This window comes from Anas acuta, chromosome Z (assembly GCF_963932015.1).
Source record: "Anas acuta chromosome Z, bAnaAcu1.1, whole genome shotgun sequence".
NCBI lineage: Eukaryota > Metazoa > Chordata > Aves > Anseriformes > Anatidae > Anas > Anas acuta.
Window position 1 is genome coordinate 47,304,773 of NC_089017.1, and position 24,054 is coordinate 47,328,826.

The 24,054-nt window shown below is 45.0% G+C and overlaps 1 protein-coding gene and 1 long non-coding RNA gene across 15 annotated transcripts in view; one reads left to right on the forward strand and one right to left on the reverse strand.

Moving 5' to 3' along the window:
* The window catches only part of PSD3 (pleckstrin and Sec7 domain containing 3), a 107,899-nt gene that overhangs the window by 60,686 nt on the left and 23,159 nt on the right, over window positions 1-24,054 (forward strand). For 13 of the 14 annotated variants that reach the window (XM_068667899.1, XM_068667895.1, XM_068667898.1 and 10 more), the window contains 3 exons: window positions 10,858-10,901; window positions 17,827-18,020; window positions 20,537-20,607. In XM_068667899.1, coding sequence (XP_068524000.1) covers window positions 10,858-10,901; window positions 17,827-18,020; window positions 20,537-20,607 — 309 coding nt within the window. Of the gene's footprint in view, window positions 1-1,663; window positions 2,027-10,857; window positions 10,902-17,826; window positions 18,021-20,536; window positions 20,608-24,054 lie in introns of those variants that run through there. The other variant, XM_068667906.1, reaches the window with a different exon arrangement.
* Window positions 5,207-17,046, reverse strand: LOC137848629 (uncharacterized). Its single transcript, XR_011091455.1, has 3 exons — window positions 16,159-17,046; window positions 15,083-15,138; window positions 5,207-5,509 (listed from the first exon to the last, which is right to left on the reverse strand). It is a non-coding gene; the product is annotated as an uncharacterized lncRNA (long non-coding RNA).

Below are 24,054 nucleotides of genomic sequence, written 5' to 3' on the forward strand. Positions count from 1 at the left end.
AGAGGCAGGATCTGTGGGGAATCAGCACCTGGCTCAGTGGGGCTCTTTGTTCCCCTCTTCACCAAGTGTTGCCCTTCAGCATTGCCTGCAGTGATCGTGGTCTGTGGGCAGGACTGGTGTCTGCAGCATCCCTGGGGGTAACGCAAGCAAAAGGTGGCTGCTGAGGGGTGCTGGGGAGAGGGGGAGCGGTGTTTTCCACAAGCAGAAATGCACCTCGGAGCACAACGTGGCTGTCTAGTCACTTGTCCGCTGAGGCTGTAAATCCCAGATTGCAAGAGGCTTGGCAGGTGTATCTAGGGAAAACGCCCACTCGGTTCATCTGCTTCTTGTTTACTCCTGGGTGCTGCAGCACACATGACAGGGGCTAAACAAGCTCTGGCTCTGCCTTGGCGTGGCTCTGCTGACACCAAATGTGACTGGGGCGTGGGATGGGGCTGGACCCCCTCCAGCCGGCCGTCAGGGGTGGAGGGGGTCTCAAGGGGGCTTCCCCTCCTCTGAGGTGTCTGGGCATGTGGTGTGACGTGCCACATGGGAGTGGGACATGGTGCTATGGGGTCCCTACGGCTTGTGATCGTACTGCTGGCCTGGCCTTGCCCTGCAGGCTGGCGGCATGGGGCAGGCCGAGGTCCCTGAGCCGTTCAATCTCCCAGCTCCTCGTGCTTCTTTAGGCAACCTGCTTCCCTCTTCTGAGTTCAAGGGCCAGGTCCGCCTCGTGTCCTCCTGCCTTGGCGCTGGCACGGGCTGCTCCACCTGCCCCAGCATGTGCTGTCGCTGCCACGGCCGGCGCCGAGCATAGTAGGTCTCCCTCACCGTAGCATGTTGCCATGGCGATGCGCAGTCTGCAGCGCTCCGGGTCTCCAGCAACCAGAAATGATGGTGCTTTTGCAACGTTGAGGTAAACATCTCTCTTCTCCCTTACACGGCGCACCCACCCCTGCTGACTTATCCGGCTGCCATTGGTGCCGGCCTCCCCTCGCCCCCTGCGCGGGGGAGAGCAGCTCCAGGCAGCGCAGAAATCGGGGGATGCGATTTGTTTGCAGGGTGGTGTGGTTGAGGTCCCCCGTAGCCCCAAGGGGGGGAACTGGTCCCTGTCTGCTTGCTCACAACCCTGCCCTGGTCACCTTATGAAAGGTGACCTCTTTCCCTCCAGCCCCTCTGAGTGTGTGGGAGTGCTGGCCCGCTCCCTTAGCCCAGGAGGGCACCTTGAGGGCTCTGGCTAAACACTTGAGTTGTTGAATCTCTCTGAGGATGGACAGCGGGCATCTCTGTGGGGCTTGGGTGCTTCCCAGAACTTTTGTTGTGGTGTTGTGGGCTTTCACTTGTTTCTCCAGTGCTTTGGGAACCTGTCAGTATTTCTAACACCCAGGAGCCTGTAGCTGGCAGGTGACTGAAGGCTCTCTTTACGGTGTCCTTTGTTACTGCAGACAGTAATGAGTGTGGCAGGCCACTGCAGGCAGGGAAGTGTGGCCGTGTGAACTGAAAATGAATCTCTTGCTTGATCTGCTGGCATTTGTTCCAGCATCTTTCTCTCCTCCTCTCTGCCTCTCACCGTCGGTGTGTGTATGAAGGGGGCGTCTAAGCTAGAGAGGGGAGTGGAGCAGGGGTGGAGTTTCTGTCGTCCTCTTCTTTTTCTTTTCCTTTTTTTTTTTTTTTCCTATCCAGTGACGTGAGCAATGCCTGGAACAATCAGGCTGGCTCCAAACAGTGTGCCTGAAGATGCTGGAGGAAACAGCCTAGTGCGTTTTAAGCAAACACTGATTGCTTGAGCCTGGGCTCTCCAGACTTGACCTTTTCCAATTCCTCTGCAGGGGATTGGGAAGTGCCATTAGCTTTCTTCTCCCCCATCCCATACCGTCACTTTTTGGAGATGATTGGAGTTAACAGTGTTCAGAGCACCAGCAAAGTCCGGGTGAGAGCCACAGGTTCAGTGAAATACTCCCGAGAAGAATCTCTCTGGCGGCAGTCCCATCGGTCAAAATCTATGAAAATCTCCAACTCCTCTGAGTTCTCTACTAAAGAAAGCAAGGTAAATGGCTAAATATTCAGTGTTTCTCTCTGCTAAGAATGAAGGTGATGATGCTGAAAAGATTATGCTCTGCAGGAATGAAGGGCTCCGGATAATCTGCAGTGATCACGGAGTTGCTGTCAAGTCAGAAAAGATCTTTAGGCTTAAGGGGAGGCTGAAGGTGGAAAAGGTTTGGTGTGTATGGTAGCGATCAGGTTTTACAGGAATGCCTTTCACTGTGCTCGATGCAGTAGTACACAGTGAAAACTTGCTAGTGAGAATGCTAATTGGAGCTCTGCTCCCAGGAAAGGTACCTGAGTTTGCAAGTAATGTCCTTGGGGTTATCCCTCTAATGGGAATTGTTTTCCCCAGCAAAAAATAGTTTTTGCTCTTTCTCTGCAGCTTGATGTTTTAGTAGGTGGGTGCTAGATAAAAACATCATCTCGCTTGCTTGCGTGATTAAATATTGCCATCAAGTATTTATTAGGGACGCATCACTCGTGCGCTTACGGGAATACATTATTGTTTGTCTAACAGTCGGTAGCACGGGCTATGCCCAGCTGCTACGGTGGCTGTGTTCAGCATTTCCTCGCCCGGTGCAGTTTGGTTCCTAGGCGAACAGCCCCCACTTCATGCAGTATTGCATTTTCCCTCATTCCGTCACTCCTGAGAGGCACCTGGGAACCTCTGGCAAGAGCTTTAATACCTGTCTCCCTCCCAAAGCTCTCTGTGTTTCCAAGGATTAGATGAACTTTATGCAGTGACCTCTAATTCCTCTAATTTCATTCCTGCTGCAAATTGATTTTTGCCTTGGGATTAGAAGATAAAACCGTTTGCTGAGGTGTGCTGAATGAGGCTGAAGTATTTCAGACTAACAGCCAAAGGCGTTTAATCAACCGTGTCTTGTGTCTGCCTGCTTGTTTGCATGCAGGCAGACACATGGATCAACCTGTGCTGTCCCTTTGCTAAATCCCGTATCTGTCCTGAGAGAAGCCTCCTTCGGTACGGTGAAAACGTCCTCATGCTGCACAGTACTTCCTAGCAGATCACCCTGTGCCAGATTACAAGTTGTGTGCTATTTCAGAGTCTCAGCTGCAGAGCTTTCATCAGAGTACTGCAAGCAGAAATAAATATTTTATTCACTCTAGTTCTAGGAATTACCATTTTGGGGGCTTAATTTCACCATGACTAGGAAATAATGTAACGGTAAGGTTGTGGCAGAGGAATAGCATGGCCACTATTTTGGGGCTGTAGCTGATGCAGTGTGTTACTTTGGTACTGCTACTCTGGAAAATGCCAAAGTGAGGGGTGGATCTTACAAGTGCTTTAGGACCATGCTCTTGTAAGCAATTTCACCTTAGGCATGTGAAAAATTCTGGTGTATTTGGTGGGAGGATGCACACATGTGAAGTCTCCGCGTATGGCAGAAACTTGGGTCTTTTGGCTTTGGGTGAAACACAGTCTCTGCACCTCTGTGCCCCCTCCTGGGTTTTGTGACCACTGTGTGCACATGGTGTAACGTCCTCAGAGCAGGACTCCCAGGGGTGATGTCTGACACCCGTAGCTGCTACTGCAGTGATGATTGCTCTGTGCTCATTCCTCTGTGGGATTCCCATTTCTGCCCCCTGAGTGCTGCGCGCAGTGGGTTGTGGTGAGGGAGAAAGCCACTTCTCACCTGCCTAGCTCAAGCAGCTGGGAAGTGTACTGCAGCTTTGATTTTGTTTATAGAGCTGTATCTTTGTTTAGTAGCAAGATATTTGTATCTGTCAAGTACATAGGACCTGTAAAGGGGATATTATGGAGGGCTGAGGTGATCCTTACGTGCCCATCAGTGGTACCTGCCCAGCTAAGACTAGAAGCCTGCATGGGCTGTGTATTCCTCTTGCCTATTTCCCCCTTTTGTCCCCAGCGCGGCCTGTAACTTTTCTTGTAGACAGGATTTTGGATGAGATTTGTATTTTTGGCTCTACCATTGATCAGAGACGTGTGATTTGAGGCAGCCCCATTCTTTCCATATGTCTGTTCCCTCTTCTGTTCCTCATCTGACCATCTATGATTTAGAGATCTGGTTTATGCTTGAGTTTTGGCTCTTCAGTGCTGCTGTCTCGGTGGAAGACACCTGAAAATCTAGAAGTTATTGCCACTGTGTAGCGTGGCAAAGGATGTCTTTTCGTCAGTGAAGCCCATGTGTGCGTGCCTGTACATCACCTCGCACAAAATGTCCTCAGTTCTAGGCTTTTTATTTTTTAAGTTCTGTTCCCCATACAAAAGGACTACAATGCTCAAGACCTGTTTCTGTGACTGCTTCCGCTGTTTAACCTATTTGTGCCCCAGAGCCACGTTCCATGGGTATTTTGCACTCGCATCACAGCCTGTTTTGCTAATCTGGAGAGTATTATGTGCTCTTGTGCTGTGGCTGGTGTGAACGAGGCACCAACATGGTGCCTGCATATGGCATATACCTGCTACCTGTGTCAAAGAAGTTAGCCCGGGGAGCCGTCATCTCCTTTAAAAACATCAGGAAATGCTTCTGTGGACACACGTACACTTCTATATGCACAGGGTCCACTGTGTAATCCATTCTGGGTGTATTACAGGCAGACGTCACAGTCTCAGGGCAGCAGGAGAACCCGTGAAAAGGATGTTGTGGATCGATGTGCCGTTATTCTCAGGAGGGTAGTCTCAAACCCAGGCTGCAGGCAAGGTGAGTTGGAGGATCTCAGGATCTTCCGTGCGATGTGCCATGCTCAGCAGTCTCTCCTCCCGACAGGCACTGTTTCCCTGCAACCATGGGCTGAATCGCACAGTGCCTGTACAGGTCCTGCCTGCAAATGCGCAAGGATAATAAAACAGTTTCTGAAACAGTCTGTGCAGGTGCTCCGCTATCAAGAAACACTTCTCCAGCCTTTTTCTCTGTTCACTCTTAATAATTCAGTGTACTGCCTTTACCAGTAACATTGATGAAACACTCCAGCAAGTACAGAACAAATCTTTCTAGCAATACCAATGTATCAAGATTACAGAGGAAGCATTTCTTGTGTGGCATTAATTTCTTGGCTCTTGGGAGCCCCAGCTAACCACCCTTTTCTGTTTTGTGACGATGATGTATCTGGCACAATCTTTCCTTCCTTTTTTTTTTCCCTTCCTCCCCACCCCCCCTTCTCTCCATACAAACCAGATTTTTTAACAGAGGAGTTTTCTCTTAGAAATGTTCTCCTCCAGTTGGTGACGCACTTGAAATTCCCTGGGTGAAATGATCTCTTTTCCTTCCCCCTAAAACATTCCTATCAACCCTATCTCCACCCACACCAAAACAACATTCATCGGTTCCATATGCTGCTGAACAGCTCTGTGCTGTTTTATGAATAATGTATGCCGGCTTGTTAGAAGAATGTTGTACAAACCAGTGGAATTTGCAATTGAGAGAGGTGTCAGCAGACGTGCCACGCCACGTACTAACCCATGGCCTTCCTGGGGTACTGCTCTGGCATCCTGGCTGCACCCCTGTCAGAAAGAGAAAGAGGGGGTAAGGCGCTGGGCGTGAGCAGATTTTGAGGCTGGCAAGATGCTACAGGCACTTGGTGTTCAGAGCCCGTATACTTGCCTCGCCAGGTGTTACAGATCCGTGCATGGCAAGAGGAGAAAATTTCAAGATCTGAATTTTGGGGGGAGGCTGGGGAATAGAAAATGGCAACGTAATGTGGATCTAAATGCAAGTAACAGCTCTAGGGGAGGGTCAGCCTTTGGGGTAGAGGCGTAAGCAGCAAACCAAGGGTGTTTTATAGCAGTGCATCCCACTCCATTCCTGCCTGAGGAGGCTGTGACACAGAGACACGCTGGTTCAAGGGACCTGCATGCTGAGTACAACACCTATCAGACCTGCGTGCAGGCATCTGTGATGTCTGGTATTTGTGGCTTCCCTAATCCGTTTTATAGGGCTCTGCCTCTTAACGTTGTGTGTCCTCCCTCCAGTAAATCCTGCACGGTGGGAGCTGGGCTGGTGCCTGGCTGGCTGCCACGGTCCTGGGGGCAGAGCTGGTGGACGGGAGCTGAACTGAATGGGAGGCGTGCGGAGCTGCATCGGCGCACAGGCTGGTCGGGAGAGGAGAGCGTGGTTCACGCTGTTCCCACAGTGCAGACAGGTGACAGAGATGTTCCTGACTTTGACTTGTTTCAGGACGCACACAGGCTGCTCTTTCCTGCCTCCTCCCCATACCTGCCAGCTTCCCTGTCTCTGGGGTGGCGGACAGGAGGAGCACATCGCTGTCTGGGGCTGTGTCTGGGGCTCCCTTGGCTTCCTGAGCCTGACAGTGCCGCAACCAGCTGGAAGAAGAAGACACGTCCTTGGGCAGGGCTCCTTCTGACAGCAGCTGCAGGGGGAGGCTGGCAGGGGCCTGGCTCTGAGAGCATGAGTGCATCCCTCTCCTGCCTGGTGGGAGCTGCAGAGGTCACCCGCTACATCTCCTGTAGCGGTCAGATGGCCATTCCCCCAGCAGCGACTTAAGAAATCAGGGCAAAACTGGGTGTTGGCAGAGCGCCTGAGAAACAAATACCAGGGAAAGCTGGCTGGGCGATCCCAGCTCCCCAGAGTTGGTTTTGTTTTTGCCTGTTTACCCGCTCATGACAAGCATTTATGGCACCTTCCCTTTTGTGCGCAGAGCAGGTGTGAGAAATACCTGTGGCGCGTTTCCTTCCTTCTTGGCAAGCTTTTCTGGAAGGACCCTTGTGTGCAAATGTGACCAGAAACTAGCACTTAGGTTCTTGAAGCAGACTTTCTCTGCCCTGCGTTGCCTTTCAAAGGAAGGGCTCATGCCTTGCTCCAGGAGCTCTTCGGCTCCTTGTGCTCTGCTGGCCAGGATTTGGGAGTCTGCCCCTTCTTGTTGCCTAAACTATTTACCTGGATGAGTACCCTGGTATTTCCCTGGATCTCTACCCCTGTGTTCACACCTGCGCGTGCCTTTCTTTTGTCTGCTGCTTCTGCATGCAGAGGCTGACTCACAGCATAGCAGGCAGTCGGCAGGTGCTGAGAGCAGCCTATCTAAATGGCTCCAGTGGTTTTTGCATGTGACAGGGTTTTGAGGGAGGTGAGGATGGCATGCGATCTCTTTTTCTTTCTTTTTTTTTGTTTTTTGGCTGCTTTGTAAATAAACAGGAGTTTTCAGAAGCGCTTTCTGCGTGGTTTTGCTTCTCTTTTCAATTGCAATAAGATTACCAACTGGTGAGAGATTGTTGAAATCTAGATTTCTAGTTTACCTGCTTACCAAAGGGAAAACAGATGGAATCCAGTGAATTCTCACAGAATTGCAGGCTTCCTTTTTTAAAAAAGGAAGCACACATTTGTTTTCCTGTTTATGAACAACTGCAAACAAATCCCGCTTTGCTCTTTTTTTATACTGCAGGCTGTTGAGGGTCAAATTGGAGCTATAGGAAACAACGCTGGAGTTAAGAAAGGTGTTCAGGATGGTCCTTTCTATTCTGTTTTGTACGCCAGTTAATTTCTTTTGTTCTCCCTTACAAACTATGCTTTTTTATCCAGGAAGCCCAGAGGAGTGCTGGGCCTCATGTGTAGTGGACCCAAAGATTAGCAGTTCCCAGAAAAGGAGAAGCTCCAGGGAGTAGGTTTTGGGGGTCTGGGTAGTAGTGCTTGTAAGTTAAAATAGTGAAACTGGATGCTGCCGAGTAGCTGTTTATATGCTGTTTACAGTAGCCTTGGGTGACGAGAGAGAGAGAGAGAAAGAGTCTCTCCTTTCCAAGTGGTATCAGTCCAGCTGGGGAGATGAGACCAGTGAAGTACTAATTCTGGCATTCCCTGCTGTGGTCCAGCCTGAGGTTTTCTGACTTAGAGAGTAAATTGGCCAAGCAATTCGCAGGCTAACAGGTAAGAAGCTCAGATTTTTGTCAAACTGTGAATATGCCTGAAACCAGGGCCTTTTGTCATTTGCTAGACAAAAAGCATGAGTTAGTTAAACCCATCCTTGCAGCTAGCCAAGTACAGTTAAAGTCATGTTCCCACTGTAATCTCTGATCAGTTCTGTTACAATTTAGCGAAGCATTTAAGTGTTTGTCTTCAAGTTTGATTTAATCATACTCTGGAGAGATGTCTGCTGAAAAGAGCTGCTGTCTGAATCAGGGCCTTGGGAAACAGCCATGAAATGACAGAGCAGGTGCTGGGCTGTAAAATAAGGGAGGAAAAAAAAAATTTTCTTCCGATCATGGGGGAGCCCAGTAGAAACTGGGAGAATGCTACAGTATAAACAGTGATGGGAAAGGAATGAAAAGCATCTCTAAAAGGATGGTGTGGCCAGTGCCAGAGGGGTGGGCTGGGGGGCAAGGGTGGGAGCTGATACATCACCATCCCTTACGTGGTCTGCTCGCTGAGGTCTCAGTGACCGTGCTCTGTATACGGCTGCCTGGGCTGTGGATATTTTCTAGGATTTGCTGTTCCACTTTTGTAAATAACAGAGACTTTCTGAGAGGCTGTATTTGGTGCTCCGTGGGACACAGTGTCCTTTGTCGGATGTATGCCATATGACTGGGTTGGTGTCTGTTACTCCCTAAGGAAGGGTCTGGCTCTCTCCTAAGGATTGGGACAAACACATGTCACTTTCCACAAGGCAAAAGCCTGGGGCATTTGTTGTTCCTTCACCAATCTGGAGTTCTGCTTTTATGTGTCCTGCTCTTTGGCTGTAGTGATCCTTAGAGATTTCCTTAGCAGCAAGATCCATAAAAAGCAGTACTGCACAGGGCAGGTGTTCATTTTCAGACATTGCGACCCAATCTGGTGTTTGGGCCAGGGAAGAACAAGAGGCATTTCTGATGCCTGAGGGCAGGCCAAGTTTCAAAAGCTCTTCCAACCAACTGGGGGAAAAAAATTCTATCCCTTTACCTTATATTTTAAAGTAGATTTTTGGCTTAAAAAAATGCAGGAGAATATTTTAATAATAGTAGGAAGAAGAGGCCAAGTCAAAGAGTAATAATGGGGCTTCGACCAAGGCATTAGAAATATAGTGGCTTCTAATAAGAAGTATTGGGCAACCCGAGGCAATCAGTGCTGCTTTTCTGCATGTGCAGAAGAATGAAGGTACATCTAATTCTGCAGGACTGCTGGCTGCATGGTAGGACAAATGTTAGCCCTTTGTTTTCTTTTCTTCCTGCAGGGTATTCTTAAAATCTCTTACTAGCTCTCATCTGAAAATTAAGCAAATTGCCTACAAACTGCCAGCAGTGCCCTTTCCTTCACCTTTGTCTGGCTGATTGCCTTTGGATCAGAGCTTCTCATACAAATTTGGAGAAGATAGGTTAAATACAAATAGACAGAGAACACTCCAGAGTTGGAAATATTTCATCATGTTTCTGTGAGCAGCTCAGCAAAGCCCTCTGAGTGGTGGGGACCTCTCTCTGCTGGTAAAAGTATGGTGTGGGATGGTTCCTTCTGGTGATCATCTTGGTTCTAATGCTCTGAGACACCTACTTTTATGGTACGTGTTGCCTAAAAGCTGCTCAATGCATAGCATCAGTATGAGGCAAGTTGTACTAGTGTGTTTGACCTCCTTGTGTATGGTTTGGTGAAGCCAGATTTTCACAGAGCTAAATATTACGGATCTTCAAATAGACTATGCAAGATTCAGAAAGGAGTCCGTGGATCACAGGATGAGCAGTGAGATATACTCATGGGATTCCCATTGCAAGTTCAATGGTGACATATGTACAAGACTAGTTTCAACTCTATAGTCTTCCAAATTATTTTTGTTTTGGGGCAGACTTAAGACTATTTAAATGCTAATGTTTCTGTTGAACATGTCATAGCTTCTATAGTGTGTGACTTTCAGATTTGTTCATCCTTGATGTGCTACTTTTTGGTAATCATGTGCATCAACAGTTCTTCTACACGTTAACATATTTCAAGGCTGTGTAGGAGTTATGTGCCAGAGGGAGTAAATCTAGCTATGTATATAAGGTAAATTACAAATGTGGATTATAAGTGCGAGAATCAGGGACGTTCCATACCAAAATACCTCACTTGAGTCAAGTGGCCTATTTGAAGAACTCCATTAGCTTGTAGTAATAGCAGGCTTTTATCCATTGTATATACCAGCACAAATCAGATGCTCTTATCCAAGTGCTTCTTCTCAAAAGAAATTAATCCCAACTGTCTGATATCTATCCAGGCTAAAGTCATCCTCCAGACCCTTTTCATTGCAGGCTGGTATCAACAACAGAATTGGGACCCTTGGTATCAAGCCTACTAGCTTCTGTTTTGTGAAGTAATAACTATGTTAGGAGGTAGCAGTCTAAGACATTCATCTTCAAACACAGAAGTTGCTTGTAGTTTATTTTTCTGTTTTGCACTTAAATGGAATTTATTTATGTCTGAATATTTATGTCTGTGTAACTGGGGGAGGTATTCAGGTGTCTGTGATGCTCAAAGGCTTTGGATAGGTATCCTGGTATACTTTACTTGGTAAGCCTGTGTGATTAAATCTTGGCCCCGTTAAAGTCAGTGGCAAAAAAATCTCACTGACTATAGCCACAATTAAATTTGAGCTTGAATTTCAGAGTGGCGTGTAGGGTTGTAGTCTTGTGCATCTTGCGAACTTGTGGAGTTATTTAAAAATAAATATAGGAAAAATTGTGTTCCAGAAAATGACTTTACTCTCAAACCATGTATTCTGGTAATTTCTTTTTAGATGAGATTTCTTCTCAAGACTTTTTTGTTACCATAAGCAGATATGGTACTTTCTTGATCAGAGACAGCTCACTTGCTCGTACTAGTTTACTAATTTTCATTAGCATATTAATGTATGTGAAGCAGGGGTAAAAAATAATCACATCTCCTTTCTCTCCCTTTGCAGGCTCTCTACAATTCAATCAAGAATGAGAAGCTTGAATGGGCAGTGTAAGTATACTGCATGGGATTTAGGAGTTTAAAAATAGTACCTGAGTAGTAACCTGTTTATAATTCCTGTGCCACTATCTGAGTGGGCTCCAAAGCTTGTAGAAGATAGCCAGTGTGTGTAATGACTTTGCTTTTCTGTTAATGAATGACCTGGCAATACTGCCTCATCTGTTTATCCAGTGAGGGGAGTTGTTAGTGATAGGAGCCAATTGCATTTGTAAGGAAAGAGGACACTTCATTTCGTAGGAAGCTTCAGCCTGAAAAGAGAGAAATTAAATCCTCTCTTGTTCTGTGACTGCATAAATAAAACAGATGTTGACTTCTCCCTTTATCTTTCAGTACATTGTGTCAGAACCACTGAATAGAAACACACATCTTGGATTGAGTTTCCTGCTGTTGGTTTATTGTCTTGGTTTGTCTCCTGATTAATTATGGATAACTTGACAACAACCTAATATGAAAGATGATAAATAGGACAAAGTCTGATATCCCCCTATCCTTAGCTGCTTTTGACAGACTAACACTTGTTAACTACTGAAACAATGAAGATGAGAGAGCTTCCATTTCTAATCATGTTAAATTGACGTTTCTCTGTGCTTAGGTTTAATGTGGTCAAGGTATGCCAGCACAGAGCAGAAGGGTCTGCTTTAGACCTTGCCTCTTGCAGAACAGTGTATTTTGGTGTAAAATAGAATGATGTCTCTATCTTCATGGATTTATCTATCTGAAGCCTCACTTTCCTAAGACTGCATGCTACTGCATCTTTTGTGCCAGCAGTCCTAACCACTGCCATAGGTCTTGCAGGCCCTCTGACTTCTGATCTTCCTTAAGTTTACGTTCTGCAAGTGAGTATCTTGTCAAGGCATAAAACATTGCTTGCAAGGGCTGGTTATCCCAACTGGGATCGCAGCCCCTGTTTTGGAAATGTGTTAGGTAATGTCAGGGTAGTGAGGAAGGTGTGCTGGCAATGAGAACCACTGGGAAGTGCAACCTCTGATGAGCCTTATAAGAAGCAGGGTGAAACATTCTCCCAAACCATGTGTTGGGTCTGGAGCATGCTGTGTGAATCTCACACCTCATAAGATCAGAGTGCTTTGCAGGATACCTTCTCAGAGGTGCTTTAGACCCAGCAGAATCTGTTATGACTTTCACGTCAGAATTTTTCTCCTGGCAAGAGACCATATTGTGTTTAATCGATTTGGGCAGCCTCCAGGGGGGGAACTGGCTCATGCCTGGCTCTGCTCCCGTGAGTTTCAGTCAAGGTGATTTATGTGATGACCTGGTCCTGTATAGGTAATAACTTCTTTGGCATTTACGTAGTCCAGACTATATCCATTGCTAATGAATTGTTGGAGGGGGGAGGAATGCAAGCAGGCTAGAAGAGGGGGAAACCAGAATCTTAAATTAGGCTTTGGGATGTGGTTGTAATGCAACTCAGGAAGATAGCTGGGACTTGTGTGCAAATTATTTTCTACGTTGAGAAACACAGCTTGTTCTGGACAAAGCTGAAGAGGTAGTACCTTTAGATTAGGCCTGAGAGGGATGGCTGGAAGAGGGAGCATGAAGACATTTCTCACTGTTACTCTGCCGTGGGTTGGTATAAAGTAACCTCAAGCAGCCTCAGGACTGCCTGAGCTGGAGGGAGAAGGCAAATCACTGTCTCTTGATCTGCTGCAGAGGAAGGTGAGTGGGAAGGAAATGTGGTCAGTTTTGCTGCAAGAGGACTGAGAAAGGTCCTCTCTGCCCTTTCCAAAGAGTATTCCTTTGCTTCCCCTGATGGAGTTGGCTGTGGAAGAATTGGGAGGTAAGGCAGCGTGGAAATATGGCTGCAAAACCCAGCATAACCTCCCTCATGGTGCTGTTAAGATGAAGGAACACCTTTCCTTTAGCTAAAATCCCCTTGAGGATCTAAAGATGTTTTTTATGAGCTGAGAAGCAGTTTAAGAGCTTCTCTGGCAATGCATTATTGGTGGATTAATGGCTGTCTGTAAGTCCTTAGGCAGGGACGGCTAACAGTGATGAGTGAGATGGGGAAGATTGCTACCCGATCCTAATCGCACTAATTACAAGATAGCACGTGTCATCATACGAAGTAGGTTGCTGTCCACTTCCAGTAGAATTACAGTCTAGTCATAAGCCCCCTGAGAGGAAAAGCTACCATTGAATTCAAATTTGTAGTCAAAAGAAGTGGCACCTTTAATCAGCAGGTGTGCTCCTCATCTATTTCCAGAGGTATTCAGTAGGACAAATACTCATTTATGCTTTATGAGCAAGGAAACACGAGTACAGCTCTGGGAGAGAATTTACATTAGAATTCCTTTTTCTGCAGTACTTGCAGGTTCCAGTTCCCTAAAAGGTTAGAAGTGAATCACATGCCATGATCTATAAAATAAGCAAATCTGACCTGGAATCCATGGAGAACTGGTAAATGTAGCCCTTGAGTGCAGACTTCCACCTACCCCCCCCCCCCCCCCCCCACAGGTTTTTTATTATTTTTCACAACAGAACTACCAGGAGGTATTCTGTCATTTACTGGTTGTTTCCTCTTGGCCGCCTGCCTTGAGTAAAGCAGTGTGGGAAAATTGACCATCATATGTATGATTTCTGTCTCTTGTCCCATTCCATGTTTTCTCTAGATCTCTTCTCTCTGTTGGACTTTAGTTCGTTTCCTTGAATTGCTGGTCAAGCACAAGTAGCCAGGCCTCACTGAAGTCACTGGCAGAAATTCCTTCTGACTGCAGTGAAGCCAGGCACTGTTTTGTCCAGTTAGTCCAATCCACCCTGTTTTCAGTGTGCTGAGGTCACTGGAACTACCCCAGTTTGGTGCATTTAGCCATGATAATCGTGTAATAATTTCTCGTGCTTCTTAAACTTCTCCCAAGGGACTAGATTTTTTCATGATTTTTTTTCATACTTGGTTGGGAACGTCTTGTTCTGCCCTGACATCACCTGTAAGACTAAATGAATTCAAGATCCTGTGAATACAAATGTTGAGAAAAGATAACACTGATGAGAGGTACCTGGTTGTATTCTTTTGAGTGTATAAAGGCTGTTGCAGAGATAGGTGTGAATAATTCTTCACACCCATTGTGGATGGGCTTATATTTGAAACAAGAGAATTCGATGTTAAACATTAAAAATAAAAATAAAAAAATCTAGCAATAATTCTTGTAAACCAGCAAATAGTTTTGCCAGAGCGAGCTATGAAAGTCCTTTCACTGGAGATTTTCCTGAGCTGTTTTTACAAGTATCTGTCTAGAATGGATTATGAAGAATGGATCCAGCCATGGATATTAAGAGATGGTTTAGCTGACCTTTTAACATCCCTTCAGTCTCATTGTCTATGATTTTACATCCCAGGTTTTGTAGGTGTTCCTTCTCCTTTGGCTTTTGCATCAGTTGTTGTCAGCTTTCAAGTGAATAAGAAAAATGAGTTTGATTTTCAAAGGTGCCAGAGCTAAATATGTTTTGTTTGCACGATGTCTGCATGGAAATGTGATGGTGATCTTTGTTCTCCATTGCTTGTAATATTATGTCTGCCTTCTGCTGCAGGTGATACGAGTAATAGAATAATCATCTTAAAATAAACCGATTAGTAATTTGGAATTAATAATATGAAATCCCAAATTGCTGTTTACAAAATTGCAGAAACTAGATGGCTGCATTTGAGCCAATAGTACCTGGGATGCTGAGACTGAGCTGGTTATAATGACATCTGTGCTGAAGCTCACCCTTTTCTAGGTCAAATCCAGAAATCTCTCTACATTGTAATTACCATTTCTTTTCTCAAATTCTAGGATATTTCCTGCTTGCAGCTTAATGATTAGTTTTAGAGAGGGGTTGGCTGGTAGTCACCTGGTGCTCCTTTCTTCTCTCCTCCCTTTGGGAAAGATGCCAAGGGGAACTTCTTTCCATTGGCTTCTCAAGTCACACTCCTGATAAAAATGCTGTCTGTCCCACAGATTTGTATAATTATACGTTACACATAGGAATATTTTTTAAATGCCATTTCTTTTAAATTGATGAACCCAGTCTTTTTTCTTGTCATGTCATGTAAGTTTTCTATTCAAACAAATGCAAAGAAGCATTTATGTACTTTTTATCAGTCCCCACCTGACTCCAGTCCTGACCAGTATTATTCGTCTGACTTCAGAGGGTACACAACCAAAGACCATCATTACCTGAACTGTTTTGCTGCTTTGAAACTCCTCCCAGTCCTCCTTCTTCTTCTTCTTGACTGCCAAAGTAAAATGAAGCATTTGAAGAAGTGGGTCCCAGAGCCCCTGATTTTCTCTCTGCTGCTGCTAGGTATTCAGGGTCAGAGGGAGATAGAAGGTGCTCAGCTGTTCATCCCTTCCTTCGTGTTCTCTGTAATGCTTGTGCATCTTGACATCCGAACTGTCAGAGTGTCCAGGTCTAACAATTGCATGAGGCTTCTGAGCCTCAAGGATGTCCCATTTCCACTGTCAGTTTAAAGGGCCATTTAAAGGCTTGTTTTCTACTGCCAGCTGTCAGGACAGCAGATGCCATTATGTACTTGTCCGCCCTGTCTGCAATTTGTCTTTTGAAGACAATTTAGCTGTCCCAGAGATGCTGAATTTGAGAGCACCACCCCCAGGACTAGGGCTGTCCATGATCCCTGTAACTGCTCATCACAACTCTCGTGGCTGCTTGGATGAGGGCACAGGGACATTCCCAGAGGACAGGATCAGTATTGGATAACCTGCTTCCATGGATCCGAAGCAGATAGCACACTCCAAAAAATCCTAAGCCATTTACTGCAGTAGGTCTCTGCTGACAAGGAGAAATCCACTGTGTCCTTGGCTGGGATCCCAGAATTCACAAGGCACTTAAATGTGACAAATCAGCTTGAGTGCTTAGTGCCCTAAGAAAGATTTTAGTCTGGATTAGGCACCGTGAAATACACAGAGAACTGGGTGGAAAGAATGTGCTCCTGGAACGGACACATTTAAGAAGTGTGTGCCACACAGTGGTCTGGCCTGGCCACCAGCTAGTCGGAGCAGTAGGCACTGGGAAAGGCTGGGACAACCAAAATTGTCAGAAATTCCTCCCCTTTTTAGCTTCAGAGAGGGCTTCAACCAAACTGTGCACAAGGATACCCTTATTGCTTTGACCAGCAAATAGTTAATTGCATATATCTATGTTCTTAGTGGAAAAACACAGACAGGTAGCCTGGAAGATGCAAGGAATGGTCTCCCGTGCAGGAATCAGATCTTCCAGAAAAAGTTTGACTCACCTTGTTAATCAGAAGACCTTTCCAGACCACACCACGATGATATCTTGCACCACCATAGCTACCCTCTCCACAACCGAATCAAGTGTCTGGCATCTTTCTGAGGCTCTCAGGCTGGTTGTCAATACTTAGCACCCATACCCATACTGCCAAAAAGTTTTACCCTCTGACAGAAGAGTGGTCCTTGGCTATACTGATTCTGAGTCTGAGGCTGGAAGTTATTTGGGAGCCTGCTGGGCTTAGACCATGCCAAGCATGAGGTAACATGAGAGGTGATCAGATTCAAGTAGTTGGGAATGTTCCCTGGCACTGCTGAGTGCACTGATTTGGCCTCCGTGTCTCTGGGTTTGGTTTCCTTGTTGTCATATCAGGTCATTACCCTGGTATCTCGTCAGGCTAAATTCCCCAGGAAGCTAGCAAAGGTTGGGATGTTACCTGATCGTCCCTATATCCTGCAGTTCTTGGAGGATGTTCCTGTGGGTGGTCGTTTGCATAGGCAGATGTGATTGCAGCATGTTGTAAGAGGAGCTTTTGGACTGATGTATTTTTGGTAATTGCTAATTCTTGCTGTTCCTCGTCTGATAAACACCTGTGAATGTATGCATGTTGGGAAGTTTTGCTTTGGGTGCCAATTATCTGGGTCCAGTGAAATGCAGCAATTTAAAGTTTTACCTTCCCCCCACAAGTGGCCATCATTGCACTGAAGTGTTAATGATTTTTTTTGTCAGGTGCTGGTTTTAAGAGAAGCATTTCTACCCTATCCTTCAAATGGCAGCCTTCAGCCTCCCTGTCATACCTTGGGCAGTCACCGGGAGAGGAATGTGTGGGGACTTCAAAGGAGACAGGGCTGCTTTGTAGTCTGACACTAACTATGATTCCTACAGATGTGACATCCAGCCCGATTCGGTGGCCCGTTGTTTCTCTGAAAACTATCGTTTTCAGAGGTGGACACCCCTTATTTTCTAAGTTGCTTTATCCTTTTTGCTTTTGGCTGTGACGAGCAAGAAGGCATTCATTAGGTAGGCAACGCTTGTGACTTGCTGAAAGGGTTGCATTGTTGTTCCCAAGAGCTGTGTAGAATACATTGTACTAATAAGTAACATTTTGAGCAGCATTTTGTTTCTAAAATACAGATAACATAATTCACCTACTGTAGTTTTTATTTTTAAATTACTACTTTTGTGCTAGTCTGTGGAGGAAAATAAAGAAAAGGAGTTAGAGGCTGTGTTTCATATGCTAAGTTAAGGAGTAAGCCACAGCGATCTGTAGTAATCTAATTCTTTTCATCTACATATGAATTCATGGAGAAATTGGAGATTTTTCAGGAGAGCCCAGCAGGCAAATATTTCCTATTTTAGCACTTGGATAAGTGGAAATAAAAATAGGTGTAGCTGGAGGGCAGAGAACACTCTTGAAAGCCTGCCTTTTGGCAATGTAAAAGGCAAACTTTGGCTTTCTTTAAAATCCAGCTCTTATGACCTGTGCTGGTGAAGTAGGTGAACCATAGCTTTGCTTTGATCTCTCTGTGTTTTGGTGTGTGTCTAGGTTTCTCACTGCATAGGGTCCTGTATGGAGTAGGAGGTATGTTTTAACAAGGACTGTACAAGGATTACTGCAATGAAACCTTGCTGGTCAGTTGCTCACTCATTCTTTTTTTCCTTACTTCTTAAGGGATGAAGAAGAGAAAAAAAAATCTCATTTGGAAGGTACAGATGAAAAAGATAATGGGAACCAGACGAAGGCTGTAAGTCGAATTGGTAACTCTAACAACCCATTTCTGGACATCCCTCATGACCCCAATGCTGCTGTGTATAAAACTGGATTTCTGGCTCGGAAAATCCATGCAGATATGGATGGAAAGAAAAGTAAGTATCTTTCACACTTAACATCTCTCTTCCTCGTTATCTCTGCACAGAGCCACTTAACGATGAGACTGTGTGGTTCTCAAGGTGAATAGTACTGCTTCATTAGGGGAAATTGCAGCAATAACAAACAACAAAGCAATTGGATTATCGCACTCTCACTATCAGGCCAGGATTTACATTGTTCGGTCCCATTTGTAGCTACTCTAATGCATGTGCATAATGAGTAATATGATGCAGCAAAGCAGTGTGAATCTTTTGTGCTAAAAGAAAATGAAGTGCATGGTTTACAGAAGAGAAAACAATTTCTAGTGAATTACAGCTCGTCTGTAGTAGCTTGATAATTCTCCTTTTCCTTATGTTATACCAGATTGTTTCAAGCCTTCCTTCCCCTCTAGGTCTGTCTTTAAATAAAGGCTGGTTTTGATCTCTGCTTGGATAATCCTTTAAGTATTTCCTTCCCTTCTTCCCCAGTCTTGTGTCACATAGCTGACAAATTCAACAGCTTTTGGTAACAGTCAGAATTATGCCATGCAATTTATCCCTGCCCCTGTAATAATCTTGCTGTGTCTGTTATTTACTTTAATTGTCCTCTTTCCTTCTCATCCTACTTCCATTCTTGGTGCACTAATTATCAAAGGCCTTTGATTTGACTGGGTGTGTCTGTTGTTGTTCAGTTATCTTCAATTAGGAGTTGGACTCAATGATCCTTTTGGTCCCTTCCAACTCGGGATAGTCTATGATCCTATGATTTTATGTTCAGTTTGTTTTCAGCTTATGGTCTTGGAAACAGCAGAGGCTACTCAGAACATCTGTATTTTTCCCAGCCACTATTGAAGATCGCCTACCAATGGCCCATACTGTTGGGTTGAATTCTGAAGGCAAAAGGGAACTTTGTGGTCGGTTTCCGCTAACTGCAACTCTCTCTAGTTAGGCCAAGCTCTTTTGCATTTGCATATTGTGCTAGTGTATTTTAGGAGGTGCATTTGGAGGTCACTGTTTTCAGCCTGAAGACTGGCAGCTGGACAATTAAATCCAAGTGGAGATGTCGTAATCGAACCGATCAGATTCTTTGTGATGACTGGATGTTTTGAATAGGTTCTTCTTTATTAAACTTATGTTTACTTAACCTTAAGTAATTGTATATGGTTACCATTATTAACTTAATTATAAATATTCAGAATCACTCATTATTCAGTGCACTGGATATTGGCATTTTTGGGATAATCCTTTAATGAGTAATGTAATTAGGGCCATGCCTTTAGAATTTCCTTTGTACATAAGAGGCTTGTCTCTCATTGTCATGCGACTCTTGAAAAAGTTACATTCAAACTTTCTAGTCGTAAGTAAAATGAAACTAATTTTTAAAGTTAGGGCTTTTCATATTTCGTTTCTTAAAGTAATTGTTGCAGGGCCAAGATCAGCTTGTGTGGGATTGCTAATGAGGTGGTGTGATTACATGCTATACATATTTCCTTAAGAAAGGAGTACTGAGGGCTGAAGCACTTAACGAGTCTAGAGGAGAAGGACATAACAGGGGCCAGTGATTGGAAGCTGAGATGAACAAATGCCAATTAAGAATAATGCTCATTGTGTAAGATGAGAGTGATTAACCTCTGGAGCAAGGGACTAGTAATTTCTTCACTGCCACTTGGTGACTTCAGATCAGAATGAGACACTTTTTGAGGGTGATGCTTTAGTCATGTATTAATCTCAGTACTGAGGTCAGCATGATGCTGGTCAGTGGTGCGTGCTTGGCAGAGAGTGAACTGAGATGCTTCTGGTCGCTGTGACTGTACAGCCTGTGCCTTCTCACCCTGTACTACAGCTGAATTTCAGACTGCAGCTTTCATGCTGAATTCACCTCCCTGCTCCCCCTCCCACCTTCTTTTCCCACTGCTTGTTCCTGGGAATTTGTGGGATGGATATGTTGTCTCTCTTATGCTCTTCAGTGCCACTTCAGGTTTCTTGAGGGGTGATTTTTTTTTTTTCTTAGGATTTAATTTGGCTCCCCTCTCCATCCACTTCTTTGGCTTCCCCAGTGGCTGCAGGAAGAGGGGTGAAGCAGCAGTGCCCGCTGGGGTGTGCAGCAGCTACAAGAGGGAAGGATGCTCTTGGGAAGTGTTGATTTTCAAGCTGTGTCTGAGCAGTGCCTGCCAGCCTGTTTTGGCATGGAGAAAGGGTGTTCCCTGCTGAAAGCGCTGCCACGGCACAGAGCTCTGACATAGCTGTACAGGGGCAGTGTACACCCACCTGCAAGAGCACAAAGACCAGATCTCTCTGGCCTGTTTTCTGCGTTGCTCCTGTTCCTTTCTGATCCAGTCCAGGGCTGTCGTCAGGGCTGTTTTATTACTTTATCTCACAGCAGGTATGTGCAGGCACTGTGCTGGGTTGCATTGTCCTTTGAAAAGGAGAGTACAAAGGAGGTTTAACACAGGACTAATGTAGCTCTCCTGTTGCCTAGACAAAGTGTAAAAATGGATCTGAGTTAAATGGGTTTTCATTTGTTTTCTTTGCAGCTCCCCGGGGAAAGCGAGGCTGGAAAACCTTTTATGCTGTGCTGAAGGGAACGGTCCTGTACTTGCAGAAGGTAGGAGAAATCACTGTCTTTTGGAAAGTAATTAAAGAGGGATAAAGCAGCAGGCATCTTCTCCACTCTCACAGCCCACCTCCAGGTTCCTTTCTTTCTGACACACAGTATAGCTCTTCTCTCTGTCTCCCATCCTGTTTACACACGCATTCAGACATGAATCCTCTCACTGACACCCTCCCTAATTTCACAGCTTCAAGTTCAGTCCCATTGTCCCCATCCACATGTCCACCCTGTCAATTCCAGTTTATACCATTGCTGTCACTCATGACTGACAAAACAGCCAGCTTCACCAGCAAAGACGGTGTCATTTCTCTGTGTCTTGCATACATTCCTCTGGGCTGCTTTTAACACTGCAGTTGATATGTATGACTTCACCCTCCTGTAAGGCTGTCCTCCTTTCCAGTCTTTTCTCAGTATACTTTTCTGCAATGCCTGCAAGAGCAGCTGCAAAACAGTTTAACAGCAGCTCTGTCTTGGTAGGAATCTGCTCCATAGCAAAGCTGGAGGATACCATTTTTTTTACCTAAATCAAGATAGAAACACTTATTTCTAACAAATTTTATTCCCTGCCAGCAAGAAGTCTAAAAAAAAAAAAAAAAAAAATCAGCTCAAACCCTTCAAGTCTTTTGGCGCAAGCTTAGATGTATTATTATACAGCTTCAACTATAAAAGTCTTAAACTGTAACTTGTTCTGGAAAGTGAGATGTATTATGTGAGTGAGAACTGACAAAATTAAATAAATGGTAGCAGCTAGGTAGATTTTTAAGGCTTTTTGACCCCAAGTGTAAGTGAAATGTTATTGAAATCGGTGGTGTCTGTCCACGTTGCCCTGCATTGTAGAATTTTGGTCCATTGAAAGCACTTTTACATTTCCAATGTGTTTTGTGACTGTCAGGAGTGCAAGTTGAAGTGCATAATGTTGTTTCTTCCTTTCCTGCTCTGGTTTTCTGAAGATGTTGGTTTCATTGGAGGCAGAAATTTGAATAGTTTGGATCAAATTCTTACAGCATGTGGTTTATGAGGTGGATGGTCTTGCACTCAGTGCCTGTTTGAGAGGGCTGACATGCTGAAGCAGACAAAGCAATCTGCAGGCAGGAGGAAAAGGTTTGGGCTGGAAGTTGGGTGTGACATGCTCAAAGCCAGTGCAGGAGGCTTGAACGAAGTCTCCCAAATTGCAGCTGACCCTTCCCTCTCTCTGGTCCTTTTGGTGACAGTACATTGCAATTTTAGTAAAGTGGCCTTCCTGGCAGGTTTGTATTTGCCCTTTCCTGTGTAAATTCAAGACAACTGCTTTGATTTCTGAAGTCATATTTATCAGTTGCCTGCAAAGGCTTCATGGCTCCCTAAGAAGCAAGAAGGTTCCTTGTCCATAGCACATGAATTAATTTCTTGTTTGATCCTTGAGGGTTGCTTAGTAATCATTCAAGGGTAAGAACTGGAGATGCTATCTATTCTAGAGTCTTAATTAAAAACTTGCTGCATGTATCACTGGAATACTACTTAAAAACACTGTTCCTTTGACAACATGTATAGATGCTGATGCACCATGCAAATTTTCTGCAGCAGTTTGCTCTCACCACTATCACACTCCATCCCTTGGAAAACAAGAGAGTAGTTTCACATCTGACTGCACATTTGCAGAAGAAAATGCATTGGTGGAGTTCTTGTTCTCATTTATTTGTTATTTGTGTATCCTGCAGTTGTCACAGCTCTTGAATTCAGTGGTTACAGGGTAGTTACTCTGCAAAGCTGCTCTTTCCCACCTAGCTCTGAAACCACTTTCTCTGTAGCTGCAGCACAGTGACAAGCAAGACTTATGGTTTAGTGCCAAAAACAGTTGACAGAGGGGTCTGATGGTAAATGGCTCACTCCAAGAGTGATAGGGCAGCTACGGGCCTCCCTGAGGTGCTTGTAAACCCTGCTCGGCAGCAGTGCCTTGTACTACAGCAGTGAAACATAATCTGGTTTCTCTTCAGCTCCAGAAGGTCCAGCAGGGCTTTGCTTAAACCCTGAAACAATCTTTGCTCTGTTAAGCTGTGGCTTGGAAGTTGAGGATGACAGGGTTTTAAAACATGCAGCTAGACTAACCTTAGTTGTAGTGAAAATTGCTGAACTGTTTAATTCTGGAGTAAGTACCAGGAGACAGAAATCTTCCTAATTTCATAAAGTTCAGGAGCATTTTAGAACAACTTGTTTTCTTTGTAGAAATCCCGAACTCTGGTGGTCGTCATGGGCAAGGGATTTCCATGGCTGTTTCCCTTCTCTCCTGATTATGTGGTGCTACTGGGCACGGTGCACGCACACACAAGTTTTTCCTCTTTCTCTCATTATCTGTACATCTGTGGAGGGAACAGCTGTGATGATAGTTTCATTGCACCGAGTGCTATTCAAGCAGAGGAGGGAGAAATCTCACTGTTCTAGGTGCTGTACGCACACAAACATACAAGCCTCTGCACTATTGCTTTCTGTATTCATCTGCAGCTCAGCTGTTTCCTCAAGACACTACTCCAGTATAAATATTAACAGCTGTGATTCCCCCATTGGGTAGTGTGGGCCTGATTCGCTTTTCGTTCTGTTTGCATCCCTGTCTACATTGCCTTGTTTTGCTGTCAAAGACCATACACAAGAGTGGTTCCTTAAATGGTGATCATTTGAGATTTACAGGTGAGTTTATCTGGGCAGTCTGGTCTCTGCTTACTTTTTTTTTTTTTTTTCAATTGGAAGTGCTCCAGTGCTAATTACTGTGCTGCATATTGTTTCTCTTTTTTTAATGAGTGATTTGAGAGAGATGGTTTCTGAATTAGTGAGCACAGAAGCCACCGGAGGGGCTCAGTGGAAGCTATCACAATTAGCCAACTAAACATGCCTGCACAATATTATATAAAATGAGAAGTTTGACATGTTTGGGATGTTCGCCCTGACTCTGGACATCCTCAGGCCAAGGTTAATTTCCTGCCCTCTGTTTATAGCAAGAGGAAATTGGAAAGTAGGAGCTTGACAGAATGTCTGTTCTCTAGACTGACATGGGATGTGATGTGCATGCAGACGAGAGGTTTGTAAGGAGAGGACACGAGGCTGACCTCACCTCCTTGCTTGAAATTGCTTATGGGCAGGCAGGGCACGACACGGGCGACATGTTTCAGCTCTGCTGTGAGGTTTGTAACATCTTATACACCTTATAATGTGGGATTTCAAGTATTTTTATGTAACTTTTCTCCAACGTGGTTCCTCCATTAAATTAAAAAGAGAGAGAGGAGGAAAAAAAAGCCATAATGATGTAAAGAGATCAGTGACAAGACTTTCTGAAAGAAATAATTTTGCATCTGTCACATGCAACTGAGCAGAGAAATCCACCCACGGGTACGTTGGCTGATGAAAAAACCCATTGCCGTTCTTTGGTCTATCAAAAATGGATACAGAAACACGCTGACTCTGGGTCAGCAG